This window comes from Ranitomeya imitator, chromosome 5, assembly GCF_032444005.1.
Source record: "Ranitomeya imitator isolate aRanImi1 chromosome 5, aRanImi1.pri, whole genome shotgun sequence".
NCBI classification, from domain to species: Eukaryota; Metazoa; Chordata; class Amphibia; order Anura; family Dendrobatidae; genus Ranitomeya; species Ranitomeya imitator.
This window is the reverse complement of record NC_091286.1, coordinates 136,033,896-136,056,461: the sequence shown is the minus strand read 5'-3', so window position 1 is coordinate 136,056,461 and position 22,566 is coordinate 136,033,896. Positions and strand designations below refer to the sequence as shown.

At 44.2% G+C, this 22,566-nt stretch overlaps 1 protein-coding gene across 1 annotated transcript in view; it reads left to right on the top strand.

Annotated features, from left to right (window-relative positions):
• Window positions 1-22,566, top strand: part of SYNE1 (spectrin repeat containing nuclear envelope protein 1) — a 493,169-nt gene that overhangs the window by 272,751 nt on the left and 197,852 nt on the right. Inside the window, exons 77-80 of the mRNA XM_069769177.1 lie at window positions 7,871-8,015; window positions 10,121-10,339; window positions 10,514-10,776; window positions 19,375-19,540. Coding sequence (XP_069625278.1) covers window positions 7,871-8,015; window positions 10,121-10,339; window positions 10,514-10,776; window positions 19,375-19,540 — 793 coding nt within the window. The remainder of the gene's footprint in view (window positions 1-7,870; window positions 8,016-10,120; window positions 10,340-10,513; window positions 10,777-19,374; window positions 19,541-22,566) is intronic.

Genomic DNA, 22,566 nt, shown 5'->3' with positions numbered 1-22,566 from the left:
AACATTTTCTGTAAGTCTTCACAAGGTTGGCACACTGTTGATGGTATGTTGGCCAATTCCTCCATTCAGATCTCCTCTAGAGCAGTGATGTTTTGGGCCTGTCGCTGGGCAACATGGACTTTCAATTCCCTCCAAAGTTTTCTATGGGTTTGAGATCTAGAGACTGGCTAGGCCACTACAGGACCTTCATATGCTTATTATGAAGCCACTCCTTTGTTGTCGTTGTGGTGTGCATGGGATCATTATTATGCTGAAAGACCCATCCACGTATCATCTTCAATGCCCTTGCTGAACTCAAAGTTTCACGATACATGGCCCCATTCATTCTTTCACATATACGGATCAGTTATCCTGTTCCCTTTGCAGAGAAACTGCCCCAAAGCATGATGTTGCCAACCCCCATGCTTCACAGTAGGTATGGTGTTTCTTTGAATGCAATTCAGCATTCTGTCTCCTCCAAACACCACGAGTTTTGTTTCTACCAAACAGTTCTACTTTGGTTTCATCAGATCATATGAAAATTCTCCCAATACTCTTCTGGATAATCCAAATGCTCTCTAGCAAACTTCAGATGGGCCCAGATATGTACTGGCTTAAGCAGGGGGACACGTCTGGCACTGCAGGATCTGAGTCCCTGGTGGCGTAGTGTGTTACTGATCGTAGCCTTTGTTACGGTGGTCCCAGCTCTATGCAGGTCATTTACTAGGTCCCCCCATGTGGTTCTGGGATTTTTGCTCACCGTTCTTGTGATCATTTTGACCCCACCGGGTGAGGTCTTGCATGGAGCCCCAGATCGAGGGAGATTATCAGTGGTCTTGTATGTCTTCCATTTTCTTATTATTGCTTCCACAGTTGATTTCATCGCACCTGTTTCTGGCATCCTTTGACAGCCCTTTGGTCTTCACCATAGTGGAGTTTGGAGTGTGACTGTTTGAGGTTATGGACAGGTGTCTTTTATACTGATAACAAGTTCAAACAGGTGCCATTACTACAGGAGGTGGAGGACAGAGGAGCCTCTTAAAGAAGAAGATACAGATCTGTGAGAGCCAGAAATATTGCATGTTTTTAGTTGACCAAATACTTATTTTCCATCTTAATTTGCAAAATAAATCTTGTCAAGTCAGACAGGATGATTTTCTGGATTTGTTTTCGAAATTTTGACTCTTATAGTTGTGGTCTACCTATGATGTCAATTACAGGCCTCTCTCATCTTTTTAAGTGGAGGAACTTGCACAATTGAGGGTTGACGAAATTCTTTTTTTTCCCCACTGTACATATGACTATGAAAATTTGACATGAGAATGCCAAGAGTGTGCAAAGCAGTCATCAAAGCAAAAGGTGGCTACTTTAAAGAACCTAGAATATAAGACATAATTTCAGTTGTTTCACACTTTTTTGTTAAGTACATAATTCCACATGTGTTAATTCATAGTTTTGATGCCTTCAGTGTGAATGTACAATTTTTATAGTCATGAAAATACAGAAAAATCTTTAAATGAGAAGGTGTGTCCAAAATTTTGGTCTGAACTATATATATATATATATATATATATATATATACAGTGGGGCAAAAAAGTATTTAGTCAGTCAGCAATAGTGCAAGTTCCACCACTTAAAAAGATGAGAGGCTTCTGTAATTTGCATCATAGGTAGACCTCAACTATGGGAGACAAACTGAGAAAAAAAATCCAGAAAATCACATTGTCTGTTTTTTTAACAATTTATTTGCATATTATGGTGGAAAATAAGTATTTGGTCAGAAACAAACAATCAAGATTTCAGGCTCTCACAGACCTGTAACTTCTTCTTTAAGAGTCTCCTCTTTCCTCCACTCATTACCTGTAGTAATGGCACCTGTTTAAACTTGTTATCAGTATAAAAAGACACCTGTGCACACCCTCAAACAGTCTGACTCCAAACTCCACTATGGTGAAGACCAAAGAGCTGTCAAAGGACACCAGAAACAAAATTGTAGCCCTGCACCAGGCTGGGAAGACTGAATCTGCAATAGCCAACCAGCTTGGAGTGAAGAAATCAACAGTGGGAGCAATAATTAGAAAATGGAAGACATACAAGACCACTGATAATCTCCCTCGATCTGGGGCTCCATGCAAAATCCCACCCCGTGGGGTCAGAATGATCACAAGAACGGTGAGCAAAAATCCCAGAACCACGCCGGGGGACCTAGTGAATGAACTGCAGAGAGCTGGGACCAATGTAACAAGGCCTACCATAAGTAACACACTACGCCACCATGGACTCAGATCCTGCAGTGCCAGACGTGTCCCACTGCTTAAGCCAGTACATTTCCGGGCCCGTCTGAAGTTTGCTAGAGAGCATTTGGATGATCCAGAGGAGTTTTGGGAGAATGTCCTATGGTATGATGAAACCAAACTGGAACTGTTTGGTAGAAACACAACTTGTCGTGTTTGGAGGAAAAAGAATACTGAGTTGCATCCATCAAATACCATACCTACTGTAAAGCATGGTGGTGGAAACATCATGCTTTGGGGCTGTTTCTCTGCAAAGGGGCCAGGACGACTGATCCGGGTACATGAAAGAATGAATGGGGCCATGTATCGTGAGATTTTGAGTGCAAACCTCCTTCCATCAGCAAGGGCATTGAAGATGAAACGTGGCTGGGTCTTTCAACATAATAATAATAATAATAATAATAATTTTTATTTATATAGCGCCAACATATTCCGCAGCGCTTTACAAATTATAGAGGGGACTTGTACATACAATAGACATTACAGCATAACAGAAATACAGTTCAAAACAGATATCAAGAGGAGTGAGGGCCCTGCTCGTAAGCTTACAAACTATGAGGAAAAGGGGAGACACGAGAGGTGGATGGTAACAATTGCTATAGTTATTCGGACCAGCCATAGTGTAAGGCTTGGGTGTTCATGTAAAGCTGCATGAACCAGTTAATTAATTTTTTTTTTTTTTTTTTTTTTAATATAGGCCACACAGGGATCGTTAGGTTAATGCATTGAGGCGGTAGGCCAGTCTGAACAAATGAGTTTTTAGGGCACGCTTAAAACTGTGGGGATTGGGGATTAATCGTATTATCCTAGGTAGTGCATTCCAAAGAATCGGCGCAGCACGTGTAAAGTCTTGGAGACGGGAGTGCGAGGTTCTGATTATTGAGGATGCTAACCTGAGGTCATCAGCGGAGCGGAGGGCACGGGTAGGGTGGTAGACTGAGACCAGAGAGGAGATGTAGGGTGGTGCTGAGCCATGGAGTGCTTTGTGGATGAGGGTAGTAGTTTTGTACTGGATTCTTGAGTGGATGGGTAACCAGTGTAATGACTGGCACAAGGTAGAGGCATCGGTGTAACGGTTGGTGAGGAATATGATCCTGGCAGCAGCATTCAGGACAGATTGGAGCGGGGAGAGTTTGGTAAGAGGGAGGCCGATTAGTAGAGAGTTACAATAGTCCAGACGAGAATGAATAAGTGAAACAGTAAGAGTTTTTGCAGAGTCGAAAGTAAGAAAAGGGCGAATTCTAGAAATGTTTTTGAGATGCAGGTAAGAAGAGCGAGCCAGTGATCGGATGTGGGGGGTGAATGAAAGGTCAGAATCAAGGATGACCCCAAGGCAGCGGGCATGTTGCTTTGGAGTAATGGTGGAACCGCAAACGGAGATGGCAATGTCAGGCAAAGGTAGGTTAGTAGAGGGAGAAAACACGAGGAGTTCAGTTTTTGACAGGTTTAGTTTCAGATAGAGGGAGGACATGATGCTAGAGACAGCGGTAAGACAATCACTGGTGTTTTCTAATAAGGCAGGCGTGAGATCAGGAGAAGAAGTGTATAGTTGGGTGTCGTCAGCATAGAGATGGTACTGGAAGCCAAATCTACTGATTGTTTGTCCAATAGGGGCAGTATACAAAGAGAAGAGGAGGGGGCCTAGGACTGATCCTTGAGGAACCCCAACAGTAAGGGGAAGGTGAGAGGAGGAGGAACCAGCGAAACATACAGTGAAGGATCGGTCAGAGAGATAGGAGGAGAACCAGGAGAGAACGGTGTCCTTGAGGCCGATGGAGCGGAGCATAGTGAGGAGGAGCTGATGATCCACAGTATCAAATGCTGCAGAGAGATCCAAGAGAATTAGCATGGAGTAGTGACCATTAGATTTAGCTGTTAGTAGGTCATTAGAGACTTTAGTGAGGGCAGTTTCAGTAGAGTGTAAAGAGCGGAAACCAGATTGAAGAGGGTCGAGAAGAGAGTTATCTGAGAGATAGCGGGTAAGACGGGAGTGGACCAGGCGTTCGAGGAGTTTAGAGATGAAGGGAAGATTAGAGACAGGTCTATAATTAGCGGCACAGTTTTGGTCGAGGGATGGTTTTTTAAGTAATGGATGTATGATGGCATGCTTAAATGAGGAGGGAAAAATACCGGAAGTGAGGGAAAGGTTGAATATTTTTGTTAGGTGAGAGGTGACAGCCGGGGAAAGGGACTGGAGGAAATGTGACGGAATGGGGTCACTGATGCAAGTGGTCGGGCGAGAAGATGCAAGGAGCCTGCTTACTTCTTCTTCTGTAACTGGTTCAAAGTCAGAGAGTGAACTAGATGCAGTGGGGGAGGGAGGACAGTGCATGGTATGAAGAGATTGGGAGATGATTTCCTGTCGAATATGGTCAATTTTTTCTTTGAAGTAATTGGCCAGATTGTCAGCACGGAGATCCGTGGTTGGGGCCTGCGCTCTTGGGTTGAGTAGGGACTGGAACGTGTCAAAGAGACGTTTAGGGTTATTGGACAGGGAGGTGATGAGGGTGTTGAAGTAGGTTTGTTTGGAGAGGTGAAGGGCAGAATTGTATGTCTTTAGCATGAACTTATAATGGATGAAATCTTCGGGTAGATTAGATTTTCTCCACAGACGTTCTGCGCACCTGGAGCACCGCTGCAGGAAACGTGTTTGCAGCGTGTGCCACGGTTGTTGCCGTCTGTGCCGAGTTGTTTTATGTATAGGAGGAGCAGCTTCATCCAGGGCACTTTGCAGGGTTTCATTGTAATGCTTCAGAGCAGAATCAGGACATGAGATGGAGGAGATTGGGGCCAATGAGGACTGCAAGTTCTTCATAAGTTCCTGGGTGTTAATGGCCTGTATGTTTCTATAAGTGTGGAAAGTGGGGGTGACCTGAGCGGGATGGCAGTTCTTGATAGAGAATGAAAGAAGGTGGTGGTCAGAGAGTGGGAGAGGGGAGTTTGTGAAATCATCCACTGAGCAAAGCCGGGAGAAGACCAAGTCAAGGGAGTTTCCATCTTCATGTGTTGGCGAGTTAGTATGCTGCGAGAGGCCGAAAGAGGAGGTTAGAGCCAAAAGGTGAGAAGCAGATGGGGAGAGGGGAGAGGCAATAGGGATGTTGAAATCACCCATGATAAGGGTGGGGGTGTCACAGGAAAGAAAGTGTGGAAGCCAGGTGGCAAAGTGATCCAGGAACTGATGAGAGGGGCCGGGAGGACGATACACCACCACCACTCGCATGGAGAAGGGGACGTAGAGTCTGACCACATGGACCTCAAAGGAAGGGAAGACAAGTGAGGGTACTTGGGGGATAACTTGGAAAGTACATTTTGGTGAAAGGAGCAGACCAACGCCTCCACCTGCTCTGTTGTCCGATCTTGGGGTATGAGAAAAGTGTAGTGCACCATATGAAAGAGCAGCAGCAGCAGTGGTGTCTGACTGCTGGATCCAGGTTTCAGTAAGAGCCAGGAGATTAAGAGAATTAGAAAGGAAGAAGTCATGAATGAAGGAGAGTTTATTACACACAGAGCGAGAATTCCAAAGGGCACAATTCAAAGAGACAGAAGGCATGCAGAGAATATTAATAAGGTTAGAGGGGTTTCTGGGTGTAGCAATTGGGAGGTTTGACTGGCTATAACATGGGGGGCCGGGGTTTGGAGAGATGTCTCCAGCAACTAGGAGAAGGAGGATCGAAAGAGTGAGCAGATGGTTAAGTGATTTGTGAGAGCGTCTCTTGTGTTGGATGGTGGGACTGAATGGATCTGCGCTGCTAAGCAATGTGAACAGAGCATGAGTGCTATACATAGGAGAGGCAATACAGTGGGGCAAAAAAGTATTTAGTCAGTCAGCAATAGTGCAAGTTCCACCACTTAAAAAGATGAGAGGCGTCTGTAATTTACATCATAGGTAGACCTCAACTATGGGAGACAAACTGAGAAAAAAAAATCCAGAAAATCACATTGTCTGTTTTTTTAACAATTTATTTGCATATTATGGTTGAAAATAAGTATTTGGTCAGAAACAAAATTTAATCTCAATACTTTGTAATATATCCTTTGTTGGCAATGACAGAGGTCAAACGTTTTCTGCAAGTCTTCACAAGGTTGCCACACACTGTTGTTGGTATGTTGGCCCATTCCTCCATGCAGATCTCCTCTAGAGCAGTGATGTTTTTGGCTTTTCGCTTGGCAACACGGACTTTCAACTCCCTCCAAAGGTTTTCTATAGGGTTGAGATCTGGAGACTGGCTAGGCCACTCCAGGAACTTGAAATGCTTCTTACGAAGCCACTCCTTCGTTGCCCTGGCGGTGTGCTTTGGATCATTGTCATGTTGAAAGATTCAGCCACGTTTCATCTTCAATGCCCTTGCTGATGGAAGGAGGTTTGCACTCAAAATCTCACGATACATGGCCCCATTCATTCTTTCATGTACCCGGATCAGTCGTCCTGGCCCCTTTGCAGAGAAACAGCCCCAAAGCATGATGTTTCCACCACCATGCTTTACAGTAGGTATGGTATTTGATGGATGCAACTCAGTATTCTTTTTCCTCCAAACACGACAAGTTGTGTTTCTACCAAACAGTTCCAGTTTGGTTTCATCAGACCATAGGACATTCTCCCAAAACTCCTCTGGATCATCCAAATGCTCTCTAGCAAACTTCAGACGGGCCCGGACATGTACTGGCTTAAGCAGTGGGACACGTCTGGCACTGCAGGATCTGAGTCCATGGTGGCATAGTGTGTTACTTATGGTAGACCTTGTTACATTGGTCCCAGCTCTCTGCAGTTCATTCACTAGGTCCCCTCGCGTGGTTCTGGGATTTTTGCTCACCGTTCTTGTGATCATTCTGACCCCACGGGGTGAGATTTTGCGTGGAGCCCTAGATCGAGGGAGATTATCAGTGGTCTTGTATGTCTTCCATTTTCTAATTATTGCTCCCACTGTTGATTTCTTCACTTCAAGCTGGTTGCCTATTGCAGATTCAGTCTTCCCAGCCTGGTGCAGGGCTACAATTTTGTTTCTGGTGTCCTTTGACAGCTCTTTGGTCTTCACCATAGTGGAGTTTGGAGTCAGACTGTTTGAGGGTGTGCACAGGTGTCTTTTTATACTGATAACAAGTTTAAACAGGTGCCATTACTACAGGTAATGAGTGGAGGAAAGAGGAGACTCTTAAAGAAGAGGTTACAGGTCTGTGAGAGCCAGAAATCTTGATTGTTTGTTTCTGACCAAATACTTATTTTCCACCATAATATGCAAAAAAAATGATAAAAAAACAGACAATGTGATTTCCTGGATTTTTTTCTCTCAGTTTGTCTCCCATAGTTGAGGTCTACCTATGATGTAAATTACAGACGTCTCTCATCTTTTTAAGTGGTGGAACTTGCACTATTGCTGACTGACTAAATACTTTTTTGCCCCACTGTATATATATATATATATATATATATATATATATATATATATATATATATATATTTTTAGCAATGTGCCAACTTGAACGTGTACTTGCAAAGTGGTATAGGTTTGTAGACATTTTGAATTTGCAGAACACCTTGTAGTGGTTTGTAAAAAAAAACAGATATGTGATAATCACTGTCTGAATTTCATCACTTCTAGATGTACGATTCAGTGGCATTTATATCAAGAGGATAGAAACCAAGTTGTAATCTCCTTAAATGAAGCGGAAAAAAGATTATTCAAGTTTTCCCTCACTAAAGATATGTCATATCATACAGCTGAAGAGAAACTTGTGGCTCATAAGGTAAGAAATGCAGTCACTAAGAATACACATCAAGTACTGATTGCTTTTTTTCAGGATATATCTTGATTTTTTCTTATGTAACTGCAGACAAAAGAACCTTAGCATGTAAATGACAATTGTGGTCCTCTATATTCTAAATATCCCCATACTAATGTAAGTGGTCCATCCTCCTCAATCTTGGCAGACATGGCCGACCATCCAATGTGTGTGGTGGCCTCCTTACTGTCCCCTAACAAGTGATGTTAAGTGAGATAATTACTAGGCAGTTTGACCAATGGTTTCTAGTGGTTGACCAAACCAGTCAATTTGAGAATGACATGAGAGACCATCTAATGTGTGTGGGGGCTTCTGTTCCCTCGAAGAATATGTTGTGACAGATAAGTAAGGGGCATTCGGAATTCCAACGTCAAAATTCTTCTGTCTTCAGGGGGGAGTTTTCTTCCCATTGAAAACACATGAATGTTTGGCAGACCCCAGTTTTCAAAGGTATGGGAAAGTTGGTAGAGATAGTAAACATCAATGTTCATCCCACGTAAAAAAAAAAGAAATTAATTATTCAGAAGCCCTTTTGTATAATGTTCCATCGACTTCTAAATTTAAAAACAACACTCCACAAGTCCCAAAATATGAGGCAATTTCATTAGTAACGTATCAACAGAGTAATTTTGTGATGGTAGTGTGATGGTGTGAGGATTGGCTTATTGTCAGGGAAGGGGTCTTCAAATACAAAAGGAATTGTTAAAGTGTAACTGTTGTTTCAAGAGAACGTGCAGCAGATTGTTTGTCTTCCTTGTGCTCCTTCTCACCCTCGCCATCTCCACAAAATTTTACAAGCAGCAACTTCCATCCCCTATCTCACTAATGCGGAAATCTGTCTTCACTGAATACAGATATTACCCCAGAATAGAGAATATTGAGATTAAAAAATCAGGAGAAGGAGGAAGCAGATTTCCTTCATAAGATATATTACATCGGTTACACGTTAAAAGTAGATAACCCTTTTAAAGCACCACTCCAGCATTTTGGTTTCTTTTTTTGCACTTTAGTAATGATTCTAATGTAAGGTCTCTGTCCCTGGTCTTATACTCACTCTCTGACGTCTTCACCATATTTTGGCACCACCCTGGCCCCGCGGCGCCATCTTAAAAGTCCACAGCTTCTGACTGTTCAGAAGTCACATGACAAGCTCTCAATACAAGTCTATGAGATCCAGGATGAAGCTCTCGGAGACTTGCATTGAAGAATGACCGCTGGCTCTCTCCACAAACACTGGAGCAACGTAGCAGGCCACAGACTGTAGGACGACATCAGGAGCGGTGGCAATAGCAGGGGAAATGGCAGCAGGTGAGTGTGACTAAGTGCAGGGACCTTAAATTTAAAGCACCATACCAGCGGTAAAATAAAAAAACGCTGAGGTAGTGCTATAAAGGGCAACATCAAATCATTGGTAAACTAAAACCAAAATGTTTCTCAGTTATACACTGTGGCAATGTTTCAGTACCCCCAAGCAAGCCTACATACAAATCTTGATATAAACCCAGTTGCAATGTTGTGATGGGAGCTTAGTTGTAGAATTGTAAAAAAAGCTACCAATATACCAATTACTTAAATTTCTTTCTGCCTTACAAAATATTAAACAGTGTAAGCAGAACATTTCATACGCTGCTTTACTGTAAGACTGTCTGTTGCCTTCAAAAGTCTATAATAGGAGTGGTGCAAATTGAGTCACAGAGCCCTGGTTCGGTGACCAGGTCAGTAATTTGTGGCTGTCGGATGGGAGCCCGGAGAACTTCCTCCTGCCTCCCGGCAGCCACAACTCTTGATTTAATCTGTTTTGATTAGCCGGCCGGGCGCAACATAATATGTGCATCAAGCTACAACTATGATGCCGCTTTAGGCTGGCTAATCTAAAGAGGAGCCGGAGATGCTGTCACGTAATAGGCGATTCTCGGGGCTCTGGTCCAATGGCCACTGATTACCAACCATGCCGATGGACCAGGTCATGCGATTTGATTTGCGCCAACTCTAATTTAATCTGCATTTTGATATTTCTTGATATTGTTTGCATTAAATCCAAGTCTGACAATATACTTTTTTTTTTATAGACTTTGGTGACCTTGGTCAATTCTTTTCATGAGAAAATCACAACACTTGAGGAAAAGGCATCAGCAATGGAAAAGCTGGGAAATAATGCCAGCAAAGCAACGATAAGTAAGTCAATGTCTACAGTGTGGCAGAGATGGACCCGGCTTCGCAGTATAGCTCGCGAACAGGAGAAGCTACTGGAGGAAGCTTTGCAGGAATGGAAGCAGCTGAGTGATAAGGTAGCAAATCTGATGGGACGCATGCTTATATAGACATCGTCTACACTTGTATGGGTTACTGTCAATGAAAACTATGCAAATGAATACTATTAATTGTCTGCCTGTGTCAAACACAAAAGTATATTTCCTTGTGATGACTTATTAATTTACACCTAATGTCATTTGTGCTCCCAGATACAGGAATCTACTTTAGCAATTGATCAGCTACAAGAACGTCTACCAGACAGCTGTACTGAAAAAGCATCAAAGGCTGAACTGGATGAGCTACTGGAAAACCACGAGACTATCTCTCGAGATCTAGAGCAGGAGTATTCTGCAGTGAATCGCGTGAGGCAGCATGCTATGAATAGGCTTCAAGATTTACATCCTGAATCAGGTGCTGCGGAGGACTTGCCTGTCATCCAAGAAATGAAAGCCATGCTTGACAGGTGTTCCAAGTAAGAATTGAAGGAAACTATACTAATAGTATACATGGTGTTAATAAATAGCAGTGGTCCAAGTAGCCTATTCATGCAATGTATCTATCCACTAATTAAGAAACATATGGTTTCCAAAACTAAGGTCTCTTAATAATTATTTTAGCCTATTGTTTCTGGAATATTCTCAGGTCTTGTTAAAGAAATTAAATTGGTAATCTCAAGTTTGGAAATTACCCCCTATTCAAATTAGCGAAGATAACATTCATATCACTGGGGGTCCTACCACTGGAACCACAATCGATTTGAAGAGCTGGAAGTCTTAACGGTAGTGGTTGTTGATTATGCACTCATGTGCTCCATTCATTCTTAATGGGAGTGCTGAAGATAGCCGAGTCGATGTCAGATGCCTCTAAGGCGTCAAGATGCATTATGGACATGCTGGGTTGCTTGACCATAAAGGTTCTGTAAGGTCCATTTGATGTTGAAAAAGCCACCACTGCATCAGGTTCTCATGGCAGACTCTGAAAGTGGCTATGATCTGACTGCTCCAGGCAACCATAAACATCCCAAATCACTTTAGCCTGAACTTGCAATGGGCCATAGCTCTCAGACATCTCGTTTATAGAGAAAGACCTCTCTGAGGGAGAAATTCCCCAATCAGATTCTGACTTAGCTAAGAATAAAACCTTCAAGTGGTTCTCTGCAGTCGATAGTCTTATAAGGGCTTCATAGAGCTTCATAGATAAACATTTAGTGACATTGTCAAAAACTCCTCTTCTTATAAAGAAAGATCTTCCTTTTCGACCTTCAAAGTACCACAAATTGTTTTCAATCCCATTCAGACTTTGAAGAGGAAACCCATCAAAAAATGGATTTCCCTGACAATGCTTTTCACTAAAGGTACCGTCACATTAAGCGACGCTGCAGCGATATAGACAACGATGCCGATCGCTGCAGCGTCGCTGTTTAGTCGTTGTGTGGTCGCTGGAGAGCTGTCACACAGACAGCTCTCCAGCGACCAACGATGCCGAGGTCCCCGGGTAACCAGGGTAAACATCGGGTTACTAAGCGCAGGGCCGCGCTTAGTAACCCGATATTTACCCTGGTTACCTAAAAAAAACAAACACTGCATACTTACATTCCGGTGTCTGTCGTGTCCCTCGCCGTCAGCTCCCCGCATTGACTGTGAGCGCCGGCCGTAAAGCACAGCGGTGACGTCACCGCTGTGCTTTGCTTTACGGCCGGCCCTCACAGTCAGTGCGGAAAGCTGACGGCGAGGGACGTGACAGACACCGGAATGTAAGTATGCAGTGTTTTTTTTTTTAGGTAACCAGGGTAAATATCGGGTTACTAAGCGTGGCCCTGCTGTTATGATAAGGTAATTCAGTACCACAATGGACATAGAGGTCAGAGCACATACAGTGACCTGACAGTAACCCAAAAACATTGAACGAGCTCTGAGACGTGGGAACTCTGCTGACCGCAATCCCTAATCCTCTCCAACCACACTAGAGGCAGCCGTGGATTGCGCCTAACGCTCCCTATGCAACTCGGCACAGTCTGAGAAACTAGCTAGCCTGAAGATAGAAAATAAGCCTACCTTGCCTCAGAGAAATACCCCAAAGGAAAAGGCAGCCCCCACATATAATGACTGTGAGTTAAGATGAAAAGACAAACGTAGAGATGAAATAGATTTAGCAAAGTGAGGCCCGACTTTCTGAACAGAGCGAGGATAGGAAAGGTAACTTTGCGGTCAACACAAAACCCTACAAAAACCACGCAAAGGGGGCAAAAAGACCCTCCGTACCGAACTAACGGCACGGAGGTACACCCTCTGCGTCCCAGAGCTTCCAGCAAGCAGGAAAAAACAAATAGACAAGCTGGACAGAAAAAACAGCAAACAAAATAGCAAAGCGGAACTTAGCTATGCAGAGCAGCAGGCCACAGGAACGATCCAGGAGGAAACAGGTCCAATACTAGAACATTGACTGGAGGCCAGGATCAAAGCACTAGGTGGAGTTAAATAGAGCAGCACCTAACGACTTCACCACATCACCTGAGGAAGGAAACTCAGAAGCCGCAGTACCACTTTCCTCCACCAACGGAAGCTCACAGAGAGAATCAGCCGAAGTACCACTTGTGACCACAGGAGGGAGCTCTGCCACAGAATTCACAACAGTACCCCCCCCTTGAGGAGGGGTCACCTAACCCTCACCAGAGCCCCCAGGACGACCAGGATGAGCCATATTAAAGGCACGAACAAGATCGGGAGCATGGACATCAGAGGCAAAGACCCAGGAATTATCTTCCTGAGCATAACCCTTCCACTTAACCAGATACTGGAGTTTCCGTCTTGAAACACGAGAATCCAAAATCTTCTCCACAATATACTCCAACTCCCCCTCCACCAAAACTGGGGCAGGAGGATCAACAGATAGAACCATAGGTGCCACGTATCTCCGCAACAATGACCTATGGAATATGTTATGTATGGAAAAAGAATCTGGAAGGGTCAGACGAAAAGACACAGGATAAAGAACCTCAGAAATCCTATACGGACCAATGAAACGAGGTTTAAACTTAGGAGAGGAAACCTTTATAGGAATATGACGAGAAGATAACCAAACCAAATCCCCAACACGAAGTCGGGGACCCACACAGCGTCTGCGATTAGCGAAACGTTGAGCCTTCTCCTGGGACAAGGTCAAATTGTCCACTACATGAGTCCAAATCTGCTGCAACCTGTCTACCACAGTATCCACACCAGGACAGTCCGAAGACTCAACCTGCCCTGAAGAGAAACGAGGATGGAACCCAGAGTTGCAGAAAAACGGCGAAACCAAGGTAGCCGAGCTGGCCCGATTATTAAGGGCGAACTCAGCCAAAGGCAAAAAGGACACCCAGTCATCCTGATCAGCAGAAACAAAGCATCTCAGATAAGTTTCCAAGGTCTGATTGGTTCGTTCGGTCTGGCCATTAGTCTGAGGATGGAAAGCCGAGGAAAAAGACAAGTCAATGCCCATCCTACCACAAAATGCTCGCCAAAACCTCGAAACAAACTGGGAACCTCTGTCAGAAACGATATTCTCTGGAATGCCATGTAAACGAACCACATGCTGGAAGAACAATGGCACCAAATCAGAGGAGGAAGGTAATTTAGACAAGGGTACCAAATGGACCATCTTAGAGAAGCGATCACAGACCACCCAAATGACTGACATCTTTTGAGAGGCGGGAAGATCTGAAATAAAATCCATAGAGATATGTGTCCAAGGCCTCTTCGGGACCGGCAAGGGCAAAAGCAACCCACTGGCACGAGAACAGCAGGGCTTAGCCCGAGCACAAATCCCACAGGACTGCACAAAAGAACGCACATCCCGCGACAGAGATGGCCACCAAAAGGATCTAGCCACTAACTCTCTGGTACCAAAGATTCCAGGATGACCAGCCAACACCGAACAATGAACCTCAGAGATAACTTTATTCGTCCACCTATCAGGGACAAACAGTTTCTCCGCTGGGCAACGATCAGGTTTATTAGCCTGAAGTTTTTGCAGCACCCGCCGCAAATCAGGGGAGATAGCAGACACAATTACTCCCTCTTTGAGGATACCCGCCGGCTCAGATAAACCCGGAGAGTCGGGCACAAAACTCCTAGACAGAGCATCCGCCTTCACATTTTTAGAGCCCGGAAGGTACGAAATCACAAAGTCAAAACGGGCAAAAAACAGCGACCAACGAGCCTGTCTAGGATTCAAGCGCTTGGCAGACTCGAGATAAGTCAAGTTCTTATGATCAGTCAAGACCACCACGCGATGCTTAGCTCCTTCAAGCCAATGACGCCACTCCTCGAATGCCCACTTCATGGCCAGCAACTCTCGATTGCCCACATCATAATTTCGCTCAGCAGGCGAAAACTTCCTGGAAAAGAAGGCGCATGGTTTCATCACCGAGCAATCAGAACTTCTCTGCGACAAAACAGCCCCTGCTCCAATCTCAGAAGCATCAACCTCGACCTGGAATGGAAGCGAAACATCTGGTTGACACAACACAGGGGCAGAAGAAAAACGACGCTTCAACTCTTGAAAAGCTTTCACAGCAGCAGAAGACCAATTGACCACATCAGCACCCTTCTTGGTCAAATCGGTCAATGGTTTAGCAATACTAGAAAAATTGCAGATGAAGCGACGATAAAAATTAGCAAAGCCCAGGAACTTTTGCAGACTTTTCAGAGATGTCGGCTGAGTCCAATCATGGATGGCTTGGACCTTAACAGGGTCCATCTCGATAGTAGAAGGGGAAAAGATGAACCCTAAAAATGAAACCTTCTGAACACCAAAGAGACACTTTGATCCCTTCACAAACAAAGAATTAGCACGCAGGACCTGAAACACCGTTCTGACCTGCTTCACATGAGACTCCCAATCATCCGAGAAGATCAAAATGTCATCCAAGTACACAATCAGGAACTTATCCAGGTACTCTCGGAAGATGTCATGCATAAAGGACTGATGGAGCATTGGCAAGTCCGAATGGCATTACTAGATACTCAAAATGGCCCTCGGGCATATTAAATGCAGTTTTCCATTCATCGCCTCGCTTAATACGCACAAGATTATACGCACCACGAAGATCTATCTTGGTGAACCAACTAGCCCCCTTAATCCGAGCAAACAAATCAGATAACAACGGCAAGGGGTACTGAAATTTAACCGTGATCTTATTTAGAAGGCGGTAATCTATACAAGGTCTCAGCGAACCATCCTTCTTGGCTACAAAAAAGAACCCTGCTCCTAATGGCGACGATGACGGGCGAATATGCCCCTTCTCCAAGGACTCCTTCACATAACTCCGCATAGCGGCGTGCTCAGGCACAGATAAATTAAACAGTCGACCTTTTGGGAATTTACTACCAGGAATCAAATCGATAGCACAATCACAATCCCTATGCGGAGGTAGGGTATCGGACTTGGGCTCATCAAATACATCCCGGTAATCAGACAAGAACTCTGGAACCTCAGAAGGGGTGGATGACGAAATAGTCAGAAATGGGACATCATCATGTACCCCCTGACAACCCCAGCTGGACACAGACATGGATTTCCAATCTAATACTGGATTATGGACTTGTAGCCATGGCAACCCCAACACGACCACATCATGCAGATTATGCAAAACCAGAAAGCGAATAACCTCCTGATGTGCAGGAGCCATGCACATGGTCAGCTGGGTCCAGTACTGAGGCTTATTCTTGGCCAAAGGCGTAGCATCAATTCCTCTCAATGGAATAGGACACTGCAAGGGCTCCAAGAAAAACCCACAACGCCTAGCATACTCCAAGTCCATCAAATTCAGGGCAGCGCCTGAATCCACAAATGCCATAACAGAATACGATGACAAAGAGCAGATCAAGGTAACGGACAGAAGAAATTTTGACTGTACCGTACCAATGGTGGCAGACCTAGCGAACCGCTTAGTGCGCTTAGGACAATCAGAGATAGCATGAGTGGAATCACCACAGTAGAAACACAGCCCATTCAGACGTCTGTGTTCTTGCCGTTCAACTCTGGTCAAAGTCCTATCGCACTGCATAGGCTCAGGTTTAAGCTCAGGTAATACCGCCAAATGGTGCACAGATTTACGCTCACGCAAGCGTCGACCGATCTGAATGGCCAAAGACATAGACTCATTCAGACCAGCAGGCATAGGAAATCCCACCATGACATCCTTAAGGGCTTCAGAGAGACCCTTTCTGAAAATAGCTGCGAGCGCACCTTCATTCCATTGAGTGAGTACGGACCACTTTCTAAATTTCTGACAATATACCTCTATCTCATCCTGACCCTGACACAGAGCCAGCAAATTTTTCTCTGCCTGATCCACTGAATTAGGTTCATCGTACAGCAATCCGAGCGCCAGGAAAAACGCATCGATATTACTTAATGCAGGATCTCCTGACGCAAGAGAAAATGCCCAGTCCTGAGGGTCGCCACGTAAAAAAGAAATAATGATCCTAACTTGTTGAACTGGGTCACCAGAGGAGCGAGGTTTCAAGGCCAGAAATAGTTTACAATTATTTTTGAAACTCAGAAATTTAGTTCTATCTCCAAAAAACAAATCATTAGTACTTTTGGCCTCCAGTACTGTTATGATAAGGTAATTCAGTACCACAATGGACATAGAGGTCAGAGCACATACAGAGACCTGACAGTAACCCAAAAACATTGAACGAGCTCTGAGACGTGGGAACTCTGCTGACCGCAATCCCTAATCCTCTCCAACCACACTAGAGGCAGCCGTGGATTGCGCCTAGCGCTCCCTATGCAACTCGGCACAGCCTGAGAAACTAGGTAGCCTGAAGATAGAAAATAAGCCTACCTTGCCTCAGAGAAATACTCCAAAGGAAAAGGCAGCCCCCACATATAATGACTGTGAGTTAAGATGAAAAGACAAACGTAGAGATGAAATAGATTTAGCAAAGTGAGGCCCGACTTTCTGAACAGAACGAGGATAGGAAAGGTAACTTTGCGGTCAACACAAAACCCTACAAAAACCACGCAAAGGGGGCAAAAAGACCCTCCGTACCGAACTAACGGCACGGAGGTACACCCTCTGTGTCTCAGAGCTTCCAGCAAGCAGGAAAAAACAAATAGACAAGCTGGACAGAAAAAACAGCAAACAAAATAGCAAAGCGGAACTTAGCTATGCAGAGCAGCAGGCCACAGGAACGATCCAGGAGGAAACAGGTCCAATACTAGAACATTGACTGGAGGCCAGGATCAAAGCACTAGGTGGAGTTAAATAGAGCAGCACCTAACGACTTCACCATATCACCTGAGGAAGGAAACTCAGAAGCCGCAGTACCACTTTCCTCCACCAACGGAAGCTCACAGAGAGAATCAGCCGAAGTACCACTTGTGACCACAGGAGGGAGCTCTGCCACAGAATTCACAACACCCTGCGCTTAGTAACCCGATGTTTACCCTGGTTACCAGTGAAGACATCGCTGGATCGGCATCACACACGCCGATTCAGCGATGTCAGCGGGTGATCCAGCGACGAAATAAGGTGCTGGCCTTCTAGCTCCGACCAGCGATGTCACAGCAGGATCCTGATCGCTGCTGCATGTCAAACACAACAATATCGCTATCCAGGACGCTGCAACGTCACGGATCGTTATCGTTGTTAAGTTGTTCAGTGTGAAGGTACCTTAAGCCACAAGACATTTTGTACCTTTTTCCGGAGTACTCACTGGTGCAATGTTCCCCAACTCTTGTCCTGAAGAGCCCCCACATATAATGACTGTGAGTTAAGATGAAAAGACAAACGTAGAGATGAAATAGATTTAGCAAAGTGAGGCCCGACTTTCTGAACAGAGCGAGGATAGGAAAGGTAACTTTGTTGTCAACACAAAACCCTACAAAAACCAGGCAAAGGGGGCAAAAAGACCCTCCGTACCGAACTAAAGGCACGGAGGTACACCCTCTGTGTCTCAGAGCTTCCAGCAAGCAGGAAAAAACAAATAGAGAAGCTGGACAGAAAAAACAGCAAACAAAATAGCAAAGCGGAACTTAGCTATACAGAGCAGCAGGCCACAGGAACGATCCAGGAGGAAACAGGTCCAATACTAGAACATTGACTGGAGGCCAGGATCAAAGCACTAGGTGGAGTTAAATAGAGCAGCACCTAACGACTTCACCACATCACCTGAGGAAGGAAACTCAGAAGCCGCAGTACCACTTTCCTCCACCAACGGAAGCTCACAGAGAGAATCAGCCGAAGTACCACTTGTGACCACAGGAGGGAGGTCTGCCACAGAATTCACAACACCCTGCGCTTAGTAACCCGATGTTTACCCTGGTTACCAGTGAAGACATCGCTGGATCGGCATCACACACGCCGATTCAGCGATGTCAGCGGGTGATCCAGCGACGAAATAAGGTGCTGGCCTTCTAGCTCCGACCAGCGATGTCACAGCAGGATCCTGATCGCTGCTGCGTGTCAAACACAACAATATCGCTATCTAGGACGCTGCAACGTCACGGATCGTTATCGTTGTTAAGTTGTTCAGTGTGAAGGTACCTTAAGCCACAAGACATTTTGTACCTTTTTCCGGAGTACTCACTAGTGCAATGTTCCCCAACTCTGGTCCTGAAGAGACACCAACAGGTCATGTTTTCAGTATTTCCTTAGTATTGCACAGGTGATAATTCCATCACCTGCGCAGGCAATAATTTCATCACCTGTGCAATACTAAGGAAATCCTGAAAACATGACCTCTTGGTGGCTCTTGAGGGTTGGGCAACAATGCACTAGAGAAATAGTTATCCTTGATTTCCCCTTGTCCTTTCAATTTCCCTCATAGTTGCATAAGCTATAATCCATGATTATGTGTCCTCCGTAGGAGGGTTAAAGAGGCTTTTTTTGGCAAGTAAGTGAAATCCAGTTTTTCCCCATTGAAGCCCAAACACAGTAGACTACTCATATAATACCCACACAACCCATTTGATAGCTGATAATATGTTAGTAGCATGTTTATGTCTCTGTGTGTGTGTATATTTACATATGTGTGTGAAAATTCCATTAATCATTTCTATGTATTCTTCTATACGACAGCATGCAACAGAAAGTCAAGAAAAGCAAAAAACTTGTAGAGCAGGAACTGAAGGAACGAGAGGATGTGGAAAAGAAGCTTAATATTGTCAAAGCCTGGATCAGAGAAACTAAAGAAATGTTACTGAATTCTGCATCAGAAGCAGATATGCAAGTGGAAGAATTCCAGGTATATTATTGTGGAAAGAAGACATTATTTGTTTCCCTTAACCTGCACATTGTTACCTTTGTCCCATATTTTAAATTTTAAATTCAACACTTGTCATAATTGGAGATGAGGGAATTTCCTGAAATTTGTTTCGGGTTCAATTTGGCTGAATGATTCAATATGGACCAAATCAATTTGGTACTAATTGAATGAAATTGATATTATCCTACTTCGGCTACTACTGGCTGGACAGCCAGCGCTGCTGCTCCTTGCCCCACATCCTCCCACATTCTTACGGGCAGATGATGTGGCATGGGCGTATTATTTAATATTATCCAACCAATTACCACTCTGTATTTTACCAGACATCATTAAATGGGGCAACATTGAGCAGCCGATCCTTTAATATTGAGACACCACATAAGGTACATACTGTATATTGTATACCAGCAACCATCCAGCTGTCAGAAATAATCACTGGAAATCCGCCATAGAGGCAATTTATAAATGAGAATGTGTGGCCCATCCTGAGTATAGAGAAGTATTACCAGGAATTTGTTATCAGAAAAGTAGTGTTGGCGTGCTCATTTGGAGTATTTACAGTATTATGCTTCCTTATATAGCTCTGTCATATCCCACAGCACTTTACAGACATTATCATCACTGTCTCCACTGGGGCTCACAATATAAATTCCCTACTACACCGTGTGTAGAATTATTAGGCAAGTTGTATTTTGAACACATGATACTTTTTATACATGTTGTCCTACTCCAAGCTGTTCAGGCTTGAGAGCCAACTACCAATTAAGTAAATCAGGTGATGTGCATCTCTGTAACGGGGAGGGGTGTTGTCTAATGACATCAAAACCCTATATAAGGTGTGCTTAATTATTAGGCAACTTCCTTTCCTTTGGCAAAATGGGTCAGAAGAGAGATTTGACGGGCTCTCCAAAATTGTGAGATGTCTCACAGAGGGATACAGCAGTCTTGAAATTGCCAAACTTTTGAAGCGTGATCACCGAACAATCAAGCGTTTCATGGCAAATAGCCAACAGGGTCGCAAGAAGCGTGTTGGGCAAAAAAGGCGCAAAATAACGGCCCATGAATTGAGGAAAATTAAGCATGAAGCTGCCAAGATGCCATTTGCCACCAGTTTTGCCATATTTCAGAGCTGCAACGTACAGGAGTAACAGAAAGCACAAGGTGTGCGATACTCAGGGATATGGCCAAGGTAAGGAAGGCTGAAAAACTACCACCTTTGAACAAGACACATAAGATAAAACGTCAAGACTGGGCCAAGAAATATCTTAAGACTGACTTTTGAAAGGTTTTATGGACTGATGAAATGAGAGTGACTCTTGATGGGCCAGATGGATGGGCCAGAGGCTGGATCAGTAAAGGGCAGAGAGCTCCACTCTTACTCAGATGCCAGCAAAGTGGAGGTGGGGTACTGGTATGGGCTGGGATCATCAAAGATGAACTTGTGGGACCTTTTCGGGTTGAGGATGGAGTGAAGCTCAACTCCCAGACCTACTGCCAGTTTCTGGAAGACAACTTCTTCAAGCAGTGGTACAGGAAGAATTCGGTATCGTTCAAGAAAAACATGATTTTCATGCAGGACAATGCTCCATCACATGCCTCCAACTACTCCACAGTGTGGCTGGCCAGTAAAGGTCTCAAATAAGAAAAAATAATGACATGGCCCCCTTGTTCACCTGATCTGAACCCCATAGAGAACCTGTAGTCCCTCATAAAATGTGAGATCTACAGGGAGGGAAAACAGTACACCTCTCGGAACAGTGTCTGGGAGGCTGTGGTGGCTGCTGCACGCAATGTTGATCGTAAACAGATCAAGCATCTGACAATCTATGGATGGAAGGCTGCTGAGTGTCATCATAAAGAAAGGTGGCTATATTGGTCACTAAATTTTGGGGGGTTTGTTTTTGCATGTCAGAAATGTTTATTTCTAAATTTTGTGCAGTTGTATTGGTTTACTTGGTGAAAATTAACAAGTCAGATGGGAATATATTTGCTTTTTATTACATTGCCTAATAATTCTGCACAGTAATAGTTACCTGCACAAACAGATATCCTCATAAGATAGCCAAATCTAAAAAAACCCTCTCCAACTTCCAAAAATATTAAGCTTTGATATTTATGAGTCTTTTGGGTTGATTGAGAACATAGTTGTTGATCAATAATAAAAATAATCCTCCAAAACAGGGGTGTCAAACTGCATTCCTCGAGGGCCTCAAACCATGCGTGTTTTCAAGATTTCCTTAGCATTGCACAAGGTGCTGGAATCATTCTCTGCAGGTGATTAAATTATCACCTGTGCAATGCAAGGAAATCCTGAAAACATGACCTGTTTGCAGACCTCGAGGAATGCAGTTTGACACCCCTGCTCTAAAATACAACTTGCCTAATAATTCTGCACACAGTGTAGTATGTCTTTGTAGTGTGGGAGGAAACCCACGCAAAAATGGGAACAACATACAAATTCCTTGCAGATGTTGTTCTTGGTGGAATTTGATCCAGAACCCCAGCACTGCAAAGCAGCAGTGCTAACTACTAAGCCACCGTACAGATGATGGAGAGTGGAAGGGTCAGCCGAACACCTGTGTCCCACTAATTGTGTGGATAAGCTGCCATGGGTGATTGTTCTGATAAGTGCATCAGTCAGAAGAGGAGACGGGTGCTGACCCTTTCACTCCTATCATCTGTACTTCAAATGAGTATGATCTGGTATCAGTGCAGCTAAAGGCAAAGTAGACTGAAAAAATCAGGGGGTTCAAAGACACAATTATTCAGTTTTTTACAGAAATTGAGACAAATTCCCAAATAAAATGATTTGCAAAGGTTTATAACTTTCCATTCCAGACAAATAGTTAGCAAAAAATGAAAGTTAAAGGGAACCTGTTACCCCCAAAATCGAAGGTCAATTAAGCCCACCGGCTTCAGGGGCTTATCTACAGCATTCTGTAATGCTGTAGATAAGCCCCCGATGTATCCTGAAAGATAAAAAAAGAGGTTAGATTATACTTCTG